This window comes from Thamnophis sirtalis, unplaced genomic scaffold (assembly GCF_051295495.1).
Source record: "Thamnophis sirtalis isolate CommonGarterSnake01/CBP01778 unplaced genomic scaffold, rThaSir2_p1.2 scaffold_3, whole genome shotgun sequence".
In the NCBI taxonomy this organism is placed as follows: Eukaryota; Metazoa; Chordata; class Lepidosauria; order Squamata; family Natricidae; genus Thamnophis; species Thamnophis sirtalis.
This window is the reverse complement of record NW_028261383.1, coordinates 54898802-54914996: the sequence shown is the minus strand read 5'-3', so window position 1 is coordinate 54914996 and position 16195 is coordinate 54898802. Positions and strand designations below refer to the sequence as shown.

Below are 16195 nucleotides of genomic sequence, written 5' to 3'. Positions count from 1 at the left end.
AAAAAATATAGACAATACATGTAAATATAATGACAGATGATTTGTTCAGTGTCTTATACTGAACTCTTCAATAATATTCACAAACTATTATGACAAACCACGGCTTGAACTATCTTGGTTTGCATGTAATGAGTCTTATCTCATATATTAGTTTCACCTTTTAAGGTGCATTACTGAAATAAATGAACTTTTGCACAATATTCTAATTTTTCGAGTTTCACCTGTAAATCAGAAATTCTGAGTGCTACTCAGCCCATATTACAGTTTACCACATATGAATGGAATACAATAAACCACTGGAACACAAAAAGAAGTAGATTATTTGGACCAGGCCCAGACACAGGGCAAATATTGAATTGATCTTACAGATAACTTATGGCAAGATTTGAATATGAGTAGCATAATATTAGGGGCAGAGAATCAGGATCATACATTAAGTTGCAGTTCAGACGATTTATTGCTCAAGCCATACACAAGAATCTAGTTAACTATAGTTCAATACTAAATTGGCGCCAAATAATTCAAGAGGTGCTGGACTTAAACCATTTGTGGGAACAAAACGATACCAAGCTAATGATGCACTTAACTCCATCTCAGCTCTGCCTGCTCTTCTCCTACACATAGCCCTTAAAAGCTAGATCTCTCAGTGGCCTTCAATACCATCAACTACAATATCTCCCTGTGTTGTCTGAGAAGGAAACAATTTTGCTCCATTAGTTCCCAAGTGGCTGATTTCAGAAGTTTATGAAAAAAAGGTTCAGCATTCAGGTATCTCTACACAGGGTGTTCCAGAATTTGATTCTCTCTTGACCCCAGTTGCTTAAGATCTACAGAAAGCACAGGACAGTAAGATTATTGCACAAACTGGCAGAATATATAATGAAAGTTAAAATCATGAAGCATGTAGAATAGCAACCTTGTTGAAGAGAGTTAGCATGACTTTAACAGTGGTAAGTTCTGTCTCATTAAACCGCTTAAGTTCTTTGAAAGTGTCAAAAATATTCAGATGGAGGTAATCCTATTGATATCTGAATTTCAAAAAGCTTTTGACAAAGTTTCTCTACAAAGACTTGAGAAGTTGGAATAATCAGAAGACCTACAGAAGTGGTCTTCCAATAGACTAGTAACTTGTTGAGCAAGAAAAAACAAAACGAAGAAGTAAATAATCATTTACACAATGGAAGTAAGAAGTAGGATCTTCTTTCTACTTCTATCCAATAAATTAGAAGGAGTTTTCAGATGAAAAAAATTATTTAATATGATAATATGGGAATTTTTAAGATCACTTGTTTTATGCTTCCAATACATATATAGCAGTGATGGCTAACCCTTTTCTCCTCATGTGCTGAAATTGCGCGCCCACACCCATAATGCAATACGCCCCACCCCCATGCGCATATGTGCATGATCCCCGTGCTTCCTTGTGCATGTGTGTGACCCCCCCCCATGGCCTGTTTTTGGCCTAGCAGGCCTCCCTGAAGCCTCCTGGGACCAAAAATAGGGTATGAGGGCGCACTGCCCCCTGTGCCCCCCCTGCACATGTATGTGTGCCTTCCACATGTGCAGCAGAGACCCCGAAATCAGCTAGCTGGTTGGAGGCACATGCGCATGTGCAGTGGAACTAAGCTGGGCAGCGGCTCACATGTCCACAGAGAGTGTTCCGCGTGCCACCTGTGGCACATGTGTCATAGATTTGCCATCACAGATATATAGCATTGTTGAGGTTCTCTTCTACCTAGATATCTGGCAGGACAGGACCCCGCAACAAACATTCTTCACAGGAGATAAGAATAGCCTCTTTTTTTAACACCTCTGGAAATTTATTAAAACTATATGTAGTCCTCACTTAACAATGGTGAGATTGAAATATCCATCACTAAGCATAAAGTGCAGTGTCACATAACCATGCTGCTTAGTGATGGCAGTTCTGACACTTCCAGCAGTCCTTAAATACCATCACCACAGTTAAACAGATCACCATTTGACATTAAACAAGGATCTCATTGTGACTCTGACTTCCAACTTCCTGTGATCTTCCCCGTTGACTTTACTTGTGGCAGAGATCAGGGAAATCGGAACCATGTGACCATAAAAAACTGCAATTCTTGGAAATGTCTACAATTGACTATACAACAGAATGAAAGTTCCTTAACTGAGGATCACCTGTATTTGAACTCAACAGCCTTCAAGGAATAATACTGTTGTCTTAGTGAGATCAGGCATGATCTATTGTTGTTTATTACTACTACCTCATTGTTATTTATTATGTACAAGTAGTTGGTTCGTCACTTAGAATCAATAACAACTGAAGCAACAAAAATGAAGTATTGTTTGCATATACTTTTTATCGAGATGTCTTCTTTGCTTTCAACTGTGATTTTATGTTTTATGACTATCAGATTGTAAATTGCCATTAAATATTCAGACTAGGTGAAAAACAGGTAATAAGACTTGTAAGCATGTATTACAAGGAGCTGCCTTTGAAGAAATATGGGTGCTTACAGTGCTTATTTGAATGAAAATGAAGTGCTCATTCATTAAATGAGCATGACATGTTTAATAGTATAACTGCTGTCTACTGTGTACAGTCCAATTCAAAATGCTGCTTTAAAATACTACATGGCTATCAACCAACTATCCCACCCAGATTCACCTTGCCATGTGCAATCTTTAAGTATCAACCATGCTAAAGATCAGAATCACACAAGCCATGGTATTTCTTGTGGTACTCTATGGAAGCAAAAGTTCATCTTTAACAAACAGGATAGGAAGAATATTGACACCTTTGAACACTGAAGTTGGAGAAGACTCCTGATTATACTGTGGACAGCCAAGAAAACTGATACATGAGTGATGGCTAAATATTGGGGACGAAATTGGGAAATTCAAAGAGATGAGTGATATAATGAAATATGATGGCAACAAATGATAAATTAACAACATAAATTAAACTTTAAAAAGGGATGATTAAAGTAAATAATTATAATGAAATATGGGGGGATTTTATAAAATCAGTGTTGGTGGAAGGCAAAGAGAATAAACCTACTCAAAGATATACATTTTTTCGGAGGGTATAAGGGCACAATTGGAATATATTGTATATCTAAGAAATATAAGGGGGGTAAATGTCTCAAGGGGGGTGGTGCACTGTGATATGTAGGTTTCTTCCTTTTTCTTTTATCTTTCTTTCTTTTGTGTTCAGTTATATATTTACTGTCTGTATTATTTGTGTTAAAAAATATTTTAAAAAAGAAAACTAATGGATGCATTAGGTTAACATCCAGCCCTCTGGAAAAGGCTCTAATGCTGGAAAAGGTAAAAAGATAGACGAGAAGATGATGACCAGCAACCAAATGGTTGGATTAAATTACATTGGCGTTCAATGCACATTGAGAGACCTGAAAGAGCAAGATAAGGATTGACATGGAGAAAATGTATGTGGTGGCTAGAAGTCCAAAACGACTTGGCCCATAATCAATAAATCAATCAACGCTAAGTTTCCATTCCCTGGAGATAAGGACAGTGAAACCTTGACACACCTTCCCAGTCGCTTTCCTTTCCTGCCTCCTAATACCGTATCACCCAAGATATGGAATGTCTCCATCTTCTAGACTCCAAAAGGATGTTTGACAGAATGAATAGATGCACCGATGGCAATGGGCTGACTTAATTAAGGTAGATCAAAAATGGTTTTGAACCCTGCATTCTGTTTTGCAAACCACCTGAATCCTTTAGGAAGTGAATGTTCTATATCTGTGATGGAGAAACTAAGGCCCGTGTGCCACAGGTGGCACGCAGAGCCCTCTCTGCAGTAACGCGACCCATCACCCCAGCTCAGCTCCACTGTGCATGTGCACATGCTTCTCACTGGCCAGCTGATTTTCGGGTATCTGCCGTGCATGCACGGGGAAGGGACGCATGACTGGGAGTAGGGGGTTGTGCACGCATGCGTGGGGGCGGGGAGGGAGTGCAGGGGGGTGCGGCCTCTTTTTGCTCCCGGAAGGCTGCAGGGAGGTCTACTAGGTTCAAAATGGGGTGGGGGGGGCACATGCACATGGTGCAGACAGAATTGCGGGGGGTCATTCACACATGCACAGAGGGACAGTGTGTGTGTGTGTGTGTGTGTGTGTGTGTGTGTGTGTTGTATGCGCATTACATTATGGGTGCGGGGGCACAGGGGTGCTTTCAGCACACAATGACAAAAAGGTTAGCCATCACTGCTGTATATAACTGTATAAATAAACTGGCATCATTCTTTACTATGAAAGTAGTATATATGACCAAAAACAGAAACATTAACTTTTAGGCCTAGAGAAACTTTTTTCACTCGGTTGCATAAGGAAACTCAACATTTCTGTTTTGATAAACCAGAAACATTTTCCCTCAACAACCCTCCCTCTATGGCCAATATGCTACACAAATCATCATAGTGATATCTGGATAGATTCAATTGTTTTAATGGGAGGGGTTGCCCCTGCGTTAACTGATTGCCTTATTTGCAAGCATACTTCAACTGAAATGCAGCTGTAATTTCCTTTTCACTTGTGATATACTTGTATATATTCCTACAAAAAGCCATTTCATTATTTTTTTTTCACATTCCTTTTCCTATTTAGAGCTGCAACATGTTTGTGCTTTGCATAGGCTTTTTAATAAAGATCACCAGAAAGGTTTAGCAAAGGTCACTGCTAAACCTTCATGTATCAAAATCAGCCATGGAGAGTATGTCCACTAGCTTTAGCCCCAGTAGCCATAAATTAGCAAAACAGCATCTGTGACCATGTTGGCAATCACTAATCACCACAAATATTATCCCATAAAATTAGAAGAAGAGCAGATACAACTCTGCAACCTTTGCTTTAATACACTAAGTGGCTTGGCATGCTTTGCTTCATAACAGATGATTTCAGCTTTATTAAATATTCTGAATTTTAGATGGGCTGGGAATTCTTTTGTAGTGAATCTGGTTTTGTAACATCGTATTTCGTGAGTAATACTACTATTACATCCGTTTGGAAAATAAGTCATGATCCAGTTTGACGGATGACTGCATAAGAAACTAACATTGTACATAAGATTTACTTTGCAGTCAAAAGCCATGCAGTAAAGGGAATCCTCAACTTACGACCACAATCGAGCCCGAAGTTTCCTTTGTTAAGCAAGGCAGTTGTTAAGAAAATTTTGACCCATTTTATGACAGCTGTTAAGCAAATCACTATAGTTGTTAAGTCAGTAACATGGTTATTTAGTGAACCTGGCTTCCCATTGATTTTGCTTGTCAGAAGATCACAAAAGGTAATCACATGACCGGGGGACACTGCAACCATGATAAATACATGCCAATTTCCAAGTGCTTGACATTTGATCATGTAACCACAGGGATGCTGTAATGATGTGAGAAACGATCATAAGCCGTTGTACTTTTCAGTGCCGTTGTAACTTCAAACTGTCACTAAACAAATGGTTGTAAGTCTAGGACTACCTCCATTACCATTAAGACAAGTGCAATTGTTCCAGACATCCTTGCAATTCTTGTATTGCTCAAACTTGCAATGCAAGAATTATGATGGAGTAATAAGATGAAACATTAAATATGTGTCAACTCCAAACTAAGAAAGGATTCTATCTTTTAACATTTAATATATATTAAAAAGGTACAAGAACACCAATACAAAATGATACATGGACATAAATGCAAATATACCTTTTCTAATGCCGTATATAATTTATAATACTATCCTATACTTTACTACTCAAAAGAAAAGGTATATTTCATTCCCAAATGGGGAAAAAAATGAAAGCTTTAGCTAGACGTCTGACCACCATGTTCACTTTAGTTCTTAAACAAAACTTGCAATGCAAGAATTATGATGGAGTAATAAGATAAAACATTAAATATGTGTCAACTCCAAACTAAGAAAGGATTCTTACTATCTTTTAACATTTGATACATATTAAAAAGGTACAAGAACACCAATACAACATAAGCCACAGAGACCTGAGCCTATATTTTGGCAAATTATGAATTAAATTATTAATTTAAATCTGTTATTGGAGAGATAATGTTCTTATCAATGGAAGACCAATACAAAAGTAAAGCAGGTTTGTAATACCATTCTAAAACAATTCACCACATTGTAACATTTACCACATGGCAATAAGGTACGGTCCAAAGGACAACAAAGCCATTGCACTGTAGCCAAATTGAGTGATAAATGCATAACTCACTTGTTAACCCAGATATATTGGTTATCCTCAAAGTGTTTCTGGACACTATTCAAAATATTGGCCATGACCTAAATAAACTAATTGTTATTTGGGATGAGCCTAGCTGGAAGAGAACATTATATAGATTTAAAAAGAAGTTAATCATTAAAGCTAAACATTGGACTTGTATAGATACATTTTAATAGATTTGTACTCAATTGAGAAATAAGAAACAATAAGCTAATATGGCTATGTAACTGGGGTTTTAAAAATCAGTATGGCCATTACATGACAGCCAAGAATGAGGGCTTTCAGTAGTTATCTTGTGGTTATCCATACTTTTTATGCTCAGATTTGGTAGTCCTACAACTACACAAATTGAATTAACAAATAACGGTCCAACTTACTTATAAAGAATTCTATTTCTGCTTTAAGAATTCGAGTTTGATTTTCTTATATACAAAAACCTCCCTTCTTTCCACATAGAATTCTGTATGTCATTCCATTTTAGGCTAATAAACCATTTTTTATTGAATTAAGATGAAAAGTTCTTTTTCATAAAATAAAAATTATGTTAGTGACAGCAACTCAGTTGATGCAGCTTCTTTCTAATAATTTGAGTCATCAATAAAAACAAAATCTTATTTCATCTATACAAATACAGCCATATATGCCAAGTTAAAGATAGCTGACAATTCATCTGAAAGGTTAGAAGAGGTTACAAGAGGGCATGTTTACTTTGAAGATTATTTGGAAAGGAAACTAACAGACAGCCTTCTCCTCTCAAAAAATAATTGGAGTAAGAAGCTAGCATAAATCATTGCTGATATGTATTTTGGCTTCACCATTATAATTCAATAACTACCTCACTTAAACATATTTGCTTTGTAATCTTCAAAAAAGTAATACAATTGTCAAAGAACAAGATATTCAGGATCATGTTTTATTAGTTTAATTTGGCTATATATTAACTCAAGCATTCTGCTACAGCTTTTGGTAAAGGTCTCTACTAAAACAATATCAAAGCAAAACATTGTCATAGTAATACATTTAGCACTTGAGTGCTGATCATAGAAATATATTCCATGAATATTTGCCTAATTTTCCTGTTGTTTTCTTTTGCCTAGGCAAGTGGTCTGATTTTGGCCTTTCATAGCTTACTTCTCCTCTTTTATCAACCATAGAAGTCATCAATATATTTTAAATTTAAAGAAGAAATCCCTATTCAGAATCAATTTCAGGACATATTTCATTTGTGGTTGCACACCCACTCTTTTGAATTTTTAGCAATGTCTATGCACAAAGCAGAATTTCTAAATATAGTCCCCAATACCACAATTCATCACCTCAAAAAAAAAAAAAAGATTATGTAGGAATAGGAAGGCGAGAATTTGTCTATTTTCCTCATCAATTTCTTAAGGAACCTACTCAACAACCTATAGATAAGACCTATATTCTTCCTCAAAATAAATAGGGTTTTGCTGCCAGAGAACCCATTTAGAACCTTTCAAACAATGAACAAGAATGTATCTTAGAATCCTATCTTACCTAGTCTATACTAAAGCTTTTCCGCATGTATCAACCAAATTAAAAAGAACATGTCAAGCTGCTCATCTCCTAAATAGAGCATGAATAACAAATGAAGGCAAATGTATATGTCCAAAGGTAATGGCTATGGAGATTCTCAGGCATCCAGGTCATGTTTGTCCCAAAGTTGCTTTTTCAAAAGGCAACTGAACTTTCACTTCGTGTCCAAGAAGCTTCTTCAGCTCTGACTGCATGGTGGGAAATGGAAGGATTTATATTCCTTGCAGACAGCTGGACATTTGCATTCTTTTAGTGAGTCATTAAGGTCACCTGGAGGTTTATGTTTCATCAGGGTCACCTGAGTGGTACAAATGGGTATGGAGCCTTCTTGGAACTGCTGAAAGGACTGTGCTGTAGATTGGAGATAGATGATGGTGCATCCCTCCTCCTCTGTTGAGAGAGAGCTGTTTAATTTTGACATAGATGGCCTCTTTAACCCCTCTTTCAAACCAGAGATCCTCTCTGTCCAAAATATGGACTTTGCTGCCTTCAAAACAGTGGTCTTTGTCTTTTAAATGCAGATGGACTGCTGAATCTAGTCCTGATGGATTTGTTCTCCTATGTTGTGCCATGTGTTTATGATCCCAGAATAATGTTGCAGGATCCAGTTTGGGTCAATCACTGGGACTAGAGGTTTTGTCTTCTGAGCTTTCAGACTCATACTGGAGGCCATCTTCAGGGAACCTGGCTGTTCCGACAGGCCTGGGGCTAAACAACCGTTGCCCCTATCTCGAATGGTATGATTGTTGTGCTTTTAAATTATGTATTGTTTTGTGTTGGTGTCAAACTGTTTGTATCCCCCTTCCCTTGCTCAACTTGTAAGCCGCCCTGAGTCCCCTTCGGGGAAAAGGGCAGCATACAAATGAAATAAATGAAATGAATGAAAAAAAATGAACCTTTTTCTAGCAGGAGAAGTTCCAGTGACTGATCCAGATTGGATCCTAGAACATTAATCCACTAAAAAACAGAAGACTGCTTCATTGAAATACCCCCTTAAGAAGGCACCTGAAAATCTTGTTAGAATTAGGGTTGTATCCATCAGATTTTTTAAAATACAATATTTATATCAATGAATTTTAAGATTAAAATGGCTTCAATTGCCTGCTTCAATCTCAGATAATATACTTACACATTTTGCTAGTAAGAGTGATAACTCATTTAAATATAATTACAAATGCACTCTTGCCTAATGTTCAGGGCAAAATTACATGGTATTCTCTACAAAGCATAGTTTGGTTTGTAAAGTACCTTGCTTATTCTTCTTTTATACACATTATTGATAAAAATGTAATAAAATCCAAGCAGGATCCATTTGTAAGTTACAAAAACAAAAAGAGAAAATATTTACATACAAAGTTTATTATATTGAGAGGAGCTGTAAAGAACAAGTAGTACTTAGCATGTGATGAAGCTGTAGTGTTATACTGCAAGCTATAAAACTATAACTGTAAATTATAACATTACAAATACAAAAACTGTAAATTACAACATTACAAATACCTTAAATATACCAAAATAATAATTCTAGAGCAACAGTGAACAATACTGTTATCAGAAACACCCAACTTGGCTACACATATCTTGTTTGTTCTGTCAAACTAACACATTTAAAAAAACACCAACAAAGACTTTTGAGTTAATTTCAGCATGCATAATCAAATCAACAGCCAAATTAAAGAGGCATGTTTTAAACTGTACCATTGCAAAAGCATTTCTTAATCTATCCCAACCAGTTTCCATCAGCACTTTGACCCCACCCTCCTATTATTGCTGCTTTAAGTAAAAGGTCATTTTATTCTATCATATGACTATCATAGATGTTACTCACTAACTCTTATCTTTCTAAATTCCCTCAGTCTTTATTAAGTATGCCATAAAAATAAATTCAGCACAGCTTATTCCAGTACCAAAGCAACAGATAAAAAGCACCTTTCTAAGAAGATGAATGGATAAAAGCCTATTAAACTATAACATATTTTCCCACTGTAATTTTTGCTACAAATTATTGGATAAAGATTCATATTCCCAAATCCAAAGCATACCAAAAGAGTTCTATTTGCATCTAAGATGGCAACTTACAAAACTTTTTTGAGAGTTATCTCACTGAACTGAGAATTACTTCTTAATATATAGATCCTTAAGTTCACAGAGCTAATTGTTTTGATACTGTATGAGAAGAAAATTAGCATCGAGGTAAAATGAAGACTAAGACAAAGAAAAGTATCTGTTATACTACAGAATACCTTGCCTGTGAGGTGCAAGAAAATTGCTAGTTCCACAAGAGGTAGCCTCAATTCTCACTTAGGAAAGCAAGACTACAGGCAGTGGTTAAAGGGTACAATAAATTTTGAATGTTTATAACCAACTTTTGGTATATGAATGAGCCATCTATATGTTTTCTGGAAAATCTCCGACATACAAGGAGTTTCAGGACAATCCTGAGTTCTCCGATTCACCCCACAATATTGTCCTACATAACAAGGCCAATCTCTACACATATAAGTGATCTTGCATTAAGTCTAAACCTTGTGTCCCATTTCTTCAAAAGAAGGACAGGGCAGGCAAATCCCAAAGCAAGGCAGAGAGCCATAAAGCCAAACGCCTTTTTGTGTCCTCCATCTTGGGAATCTCTACCCTCCACTATTAGATGATTCCTTTTGGGGGGAGAATGCCACACCCACAAAAGATTCATAATGACAACAGTCCCAAGGACGGGAGGGTTAATCTAGAGCAAGCAGCTCCTGACCTTGCTCATCCTAAAAGAGCGCTTACTACACAGGAAGCTCCGGTCCAGCCAGGTGAAGATACCTATCTGGTCTTCTCCAAAGCGTTGAGTAAGAATCATTGGGTTAAAAAGAGAGAGAAAATCCTCAGCCCCACCCCATCCCCAAGAAGACGAGGACTCAGTCCCTACAGGCAAGCAACATCCCAAGCCATGAAGCTTAAAAACCTGCAAGCCAAGGGGCCAGATAGCTCAATGCTGCCCAGGAAACATCACGCATGGGGATAGACGAGGAAAGGATCGATCTTTCTTCTTTGCAGGCATTTTTCCTACGTGACCCCGTTACAAACCACCATCGTAAAGGCAGCATTTCAAGCCAGCACTTGCAGACTCAAATGGCTTTCACCCCCTCCCAGGTTGCCTGGGACAAGTTCTCCTGCTGGGGCACTTTTCAAATATATATATAGATATTTCGTAAAAAACGCTATAGAGCACTGCATACCAAGACAATTAAATACAAGAACAGTTCCCCTCCCCCAAACGCCATCACTCTGCTAAACAAATAATTCCCTCAACACTGTCAAACTATTCACTAAGGCTGCATTACTATTGCTATTAGTCTTCGCATCGTTCCTATCACCCATCTCCTTCCACTTATGACTGGAGGACTGTAACTTTGTTGCTTGTATCCTTACGATTTATATTGATTTTGATTGTTTCCTGATTGCTTATTTGCACCCTATGACTATCATTAAGTGTTGTACCTTATGATTCTTGACGAATGTATCTTGTCTTTTTATGTACACTGAGAGCATATGCACCAAAGGCAAATTCCTTGTGTGTCCAATCACACTTGGCCAATAAAGAATTCTATTCCTATTCTATAAAAGGGGGATGATCAGTCGGTTTCTGGTCCCGCTGGATTCCCGAGCAAGCGGCGAAGCAGCCCCTTTCCATGCCCTCCCTTCCCCTCCCCAAACTCCGGCCGGACAGAAAGAGCCGAGCCGAGCCGAGCCGGGGCGGGGCGGGGGGCGCTCCGAAGCCTCTCACCGCGATGACGTTGACGAAGGTGGTCTTGCCCGAGTACTGCAGCCCGACCAGCGTCAGCTCCATCTCTTCCTTCCAGAAGAGGGACCGGAACCAGTCCAGCAGCCGAGACAACAAGGCCAGCATGGTGGCAGCGACAGCAAAGCCCAGCCCCGCGTCTCTCTCCCCTGCGTCCGCCTCGCCGGCTCAACTCGTTCCGCTTCGCCTTCCGTCACCACGACACCGACTCCTGGCGGCTGCAGCTGTTCCCCTCTGGCTCCTCGCCTCCGTTGGTCATATGACGGCTTGGCGTGCCGTAAGGACAAGAACGGCTCCCGTCCCTGCGGCTTCCTTCACAGCGGCCTCTGCCGGCAGCAAGCAGGCGCCGCACCCGTGGAAGACTAAAGGAGGCGGAGAGGCCGAGAGGTACGTACAAGAACGGCTTCCTTAAAACTCCACCCGATAGATAGACCGAGGCAACAAAAGGAGAGGCGGCGAGACAGCCGGGGAGGCAGAGCTGGTCTGGGTTAAAAATTTCTGCCCTTCCCCACCTCTTCGTTGCTTGGGTGCAATTCTTGCCTACCCCCCCCCCCCCCAAAAAAAAATCAGGAAGAAATTTGAGCCAGAATTCACTTTGAAGTGATTTTAAGTGGAAACCTTGATCCTAGATGAATGTTATTTTGTTTGTGCGCGGATGCCTTTGAGTCAGTTTTGACTCGTCGCCACTGCCTGGACAAGTCCCTGCGGCTTTCTTGGCGTGAGTTTGAATGTGGTTTGCCAATTGCCTGCTTTCTAGGGCTTATTATTATTTATTTAGTGTATGGCATATCATACATGGAGTAGCAATATTTATAAACATTTCCTCAAGATTAGTAAAACACAATGAAATATAAATGTTAAAAAGATTTATGTTTAAATTGCAATGTCCCCATATAAAGGAAGCACAGCATCCTTTATATTTTTAAAAAATTGCATCCTGGACCAGTACATGCCCTCAGTTGACAGCCAGTGATGTACAGTTTGACATAGGACCCAGCAGGAAGATACTATGTCCCATTTATACAGAGTCCCAACATGTGAGGTGCAAATGCTATTCAGGATTGTCCATTGATGTGTAAGAAGAAATCAACACACACATACATGTTATCCCAGATAAAATATTAACCATAAGGAAAAGCCTCAGAAAAGCCAAAAGACACATTCCAGCCAGACACCTAAAGAAAACATTGTAACAAGAAGCAGATGCTGTCACTTAAGGAGATAGCAAGCTTATTGAAAGCAGAAGCCAACTAACTAGATGGCTCCATTCATAGGCAAAGTAAATACTGCCAGCGGAAGTCCATTCAAGACAAGATATTTCAAAACCCCTTACAGCAAAGTGTGACAGCTAGCAAAAGCCAAGTAATAGGATTATAACAAGCAGCCCCTCACCCAAAATCCAGCACAGGGCATAAGCCATCAGCCACAATGGGAATTGCCCAACACGCTCTTTAGAAACACAAAACCCATATTGCACAGATCCTAAACTTCAGAAACACAGAGTCATATAAGAACCTTTCCTCTCACTCAACTAGTTGTTCAGCTGACCCAGAAATGCATGCTGTCTTTGTATGTGGTTCTGTTCATCAGTAAACTTTCTTTCCAATCAGCCTCCATGTTGTTTCCAGCATCTTTCTCCCAGCTTGGAATTGAACCAGATGGATTTTCCTTCCAACACATGGTAATTCAAAGTGTGGCACTTTTTTGATGGCGTTGTTTATATGTCTTCTGTCAGGGTAATGATGATTTAAGAGCTGACCAGCTGCTACGGTGATGTAATGCTAGGAATGAGTCATACCGGGTTTTGGGCTGATATCCCTTTAAGAGCATTTAATAAGAATAGACCCTGTTTGGGGGGGGGGTATCTCTCTCTTCATGGGTGCTTCCATGCTGTAATTGCTGATTGTTGTTTGTTTGAGATCTGACTAAAGTACTTGTATGTATATATTATTTGTAGATAAAACCACTATTTAAATACAAACCTCTGTTTACTGTATTTGCTCCTGGGTTGTCTCACATAGTCACACTGTGCGCATTCTGACATATTCTTACATCTCAGCATTCACTGATCCATTTGGCTTTCCATTGGGAATCAGTGTTAAAGCTGTTGGGCAGATGTTGTACAAGTGCCAGTGGTTTTTTTTTTTTTTTTTTTTGGCTTTGAGTCTTCCAGATGATAAATGAGGAAGGTCGTCATGCTTCTGTAGGAGCGAGTTGTTCATAATTTTTCTTAATTCCCTCACTAGTGCATCTTTACTTCATAAAGCTGGTGGTCCTATATGGCTCAGAACACAAAGCCAATAAATTGGATTTAATTCCTAGGCCTGAGAGAAAATGACTGGCCAAAGCCATCCAGCTTGCTTTGTGCTTGCAGCAGGATTAAAACTCATGGTCCCCCAGTTGTAGATTGCTTTTATTTATTGTAGATTGCTTTTATTTATAGGCCGCCCTTTTCCCTGAGGGGACTCAGGGCGGCTTACAACCTATAGGGAGGGGATACACGTAATGACATATACAGACAATACACAATTAAAAATAGAAGCAACATTCATTCATCATTCGGGTGGGGACGGATCCCAATCTTTAACCCCAGGCCTGGCGGGATAGCCAGATTTTAAGGGCTGTGCGGAAGGTCTGGAGGGTGGTGAGGGTACGAATCTCCACGGGGAGGTCGTTCCAAAGGGTCAGAGCTACTACTGAAAAGGCTTTCCTCCGCGTAGTTGCCAGTCGGCACTGGCTGGTAGATGGAACTCGGAGGAGGCCTAATCTGTGTGATCTAATCGGTCGCGAGGAGGTAATTGGCAGGAGGCGGTCTCTCAAGTACCCAGATCCACTACCATGAAGGGCTTTATGGGTGATAAGTAGCACCTTGAAGCGCACCCGGAGATCAACAGGTAGCCAGCGCAGCTCGCGAAGGATAGGTGTTATGTGGGCGAACCGAGGAGCACCCACAATCACTCGCGCGGCCGCATTCTGGACTAGCTGAAGTCGCCGGATGCTCTTCAAGGGCAGCCCCATGTAGAGCACGTTGCAGTATTCCAGCCTAGAGGTCACAAGGGCACGAGTGACTGTTGTGAGAGCCTCCCGGTTCAGGTAGGGTCGCAACTGGCGCACCAGGCGAACCTGGGCAAATGCCCCCCTGGTCACAGCCGACAGATGGTGATCGAAGGTCAGCTGTGGGTCCAGGAGGACTCCCAAGTTGCGAACCCTGTCTGAGGGGTATAATATTTGGCCCCCCAGCCTGAGTGATGGAACACTAGCCAAATTATTGGGAGGGAAACACAACAGCCACTCGGTCTTCTCCGGGTTGAGTACAAGCTTGTTAGTCCTCATCCAGTCCCTAACGGCTTCAAGACCCCGGTTCATCACGTCCACCGCTTCACTGAGTTGGCACGGGGCGGACAAATACAACTGCGTATCGTCCGCGTATTGGTGGTATCTTATCCCGTGCCTCCGAATGATCTCGCCCAACGGTTTCATGTAGATGTTAAATAGTAGGCGGGACAGGACCGACCCCTGCGTCACCCCATATGTTAGAGGCCTAGGGGTCGATCTCTGCCCCCCAATCAACACCGACTGCGACCTGTCCGAGAGGTAGGAGGAGAACCACTGCAAAACAGTGCCTCCCACCCCCACCTCCCGCAGTCGTCGCAGAAGGATACCATGGTCGATGGTATCGAAAGCCGCCGAGAGGTCAAGGAGAACCAAGATGGAGGCATGGCCTCCATCCCTGGCTCTCCAGAGATCATTGGTCAATGCGACCAAAGCGGTAACCAGGCCTGAAGCCGGACTGGAATGGGTCAAGGTTTCCAACTATGAGATTGCAGTGTTAATTGACTATTTTGTTTGATTGTACTGTTTCCATCTCAGGAACACATTTGATGTTCTTGATATAGAACATGATACATTCTGCCTTCAGGGTGATTTTTGTTGTTGTTTAATTTAGGATACATACTGAAAAAGCCACTGGTTTTCTCCAAGCATTCTGTGATCTTTTGCAGTCTAGAGATTTTGTATTTATTTTATTTCTTTTGTTTGTCAAACATGTAAAAGATGACAGGTATAAGCAGGGCCGGATTTAGATGAAAACAGGCCCTAGGCTATTCCACTTACGAGGCCCTTTCACCTTCCATTTTTAAGTTTGTAAATTACATGAGAGACAATAAAATACATCATTACTGTGATATATATCAATATATATCAATATATATAGCTGGCCTCCCGACGGAGGGCGGCTCTGCTCTGCGGCAAAGGCAGCGAGGCCAGCCACCTCCCCTGCTGCGCTCAGCTGCCCAGCTCAGCCCCCTCGCCCTCACCTGCCTGGCCGCTGGTGGGCTCCGCGTCGATGGGGCGGCTACTGGGAGCGGCCGCGCCTCTCGCCCGACAGCCAGTGCCGGGAACGTGGGCGGGCTCCCCAACTGCCCCGGCGCTGGAACGATCTTAACCAATACATTTTTATGTTTGTTTATTAGTCATATGCGTAGAATTTCTCCTTATTTTCGGTTCAGTGTTTTAGTGTTCACTGTTTTTAGAATAGTGTAATTTTAATTTTGCTAACAATTTGAATGTAGGCCCCTCTTGATCTTGAGGCCCTAGGCTGAAGCCTAGTTAGCC

General features: G+C 40.6%; 1 protein-coding gene and 2 long non-coding RNA genes across 4 annotated transcripts in view; 1 reads left to right on the top strand and 2 right to left on the bottom strand.

Moving 5' to 3' along the window:
• Nucleotides 1-11820, bottom strand: part of ARL8B (ARF like GTPase 8B) — a 30256-nt gene extending 18436 nt beyond the window's left edge. The window contains exon 1 of the mRNA XM_087708908.1: nucleotides 11567-11820. Within this exon, the coding sequence (XP_087565034.1) occupies nucleotides 11567-11689 (123 nt within the window). The 5' untranslated portion in view covers nucleotides 11690-11820. The remainder of the gene's footprint in view (nucleotides 1-11566) is intronic.
• Nucleotides 7961-11185, bottom strand: LOC148047976 (uncharacterized). Its single transcript, XR_015695772.1, has 2 exons — nucleotides 8691-11185; nucleotides 7961-8478 (listed from the first exon to the last, which is right to left on the bottom strand). It is a non-coding gene; the product is annotated as an uncharacterized LOC148047976 (long non-coding RNA).
• Nucleotides 11821-11824: 4 nt separating the features above from the next.
• Nucleotides 11825-16195, top strand: part of LOC148047975 (uncharacterized) — a 90257-nt gene continuing 85886 nt past the window's right edge. For both annotated transcript variants that reach the window (XR_015695882.1, XR_015695883.1), the window contains exons 1-2: nucleotides 11825-11968; nucleotides 13192-13262. This is a non-coding gene — a long non-coding RNA (uncharacterized LOC148047975). The remainder of the gene's footprint in view (nucleotides 11969-13191; nucleotides 13263-16195) is intronic.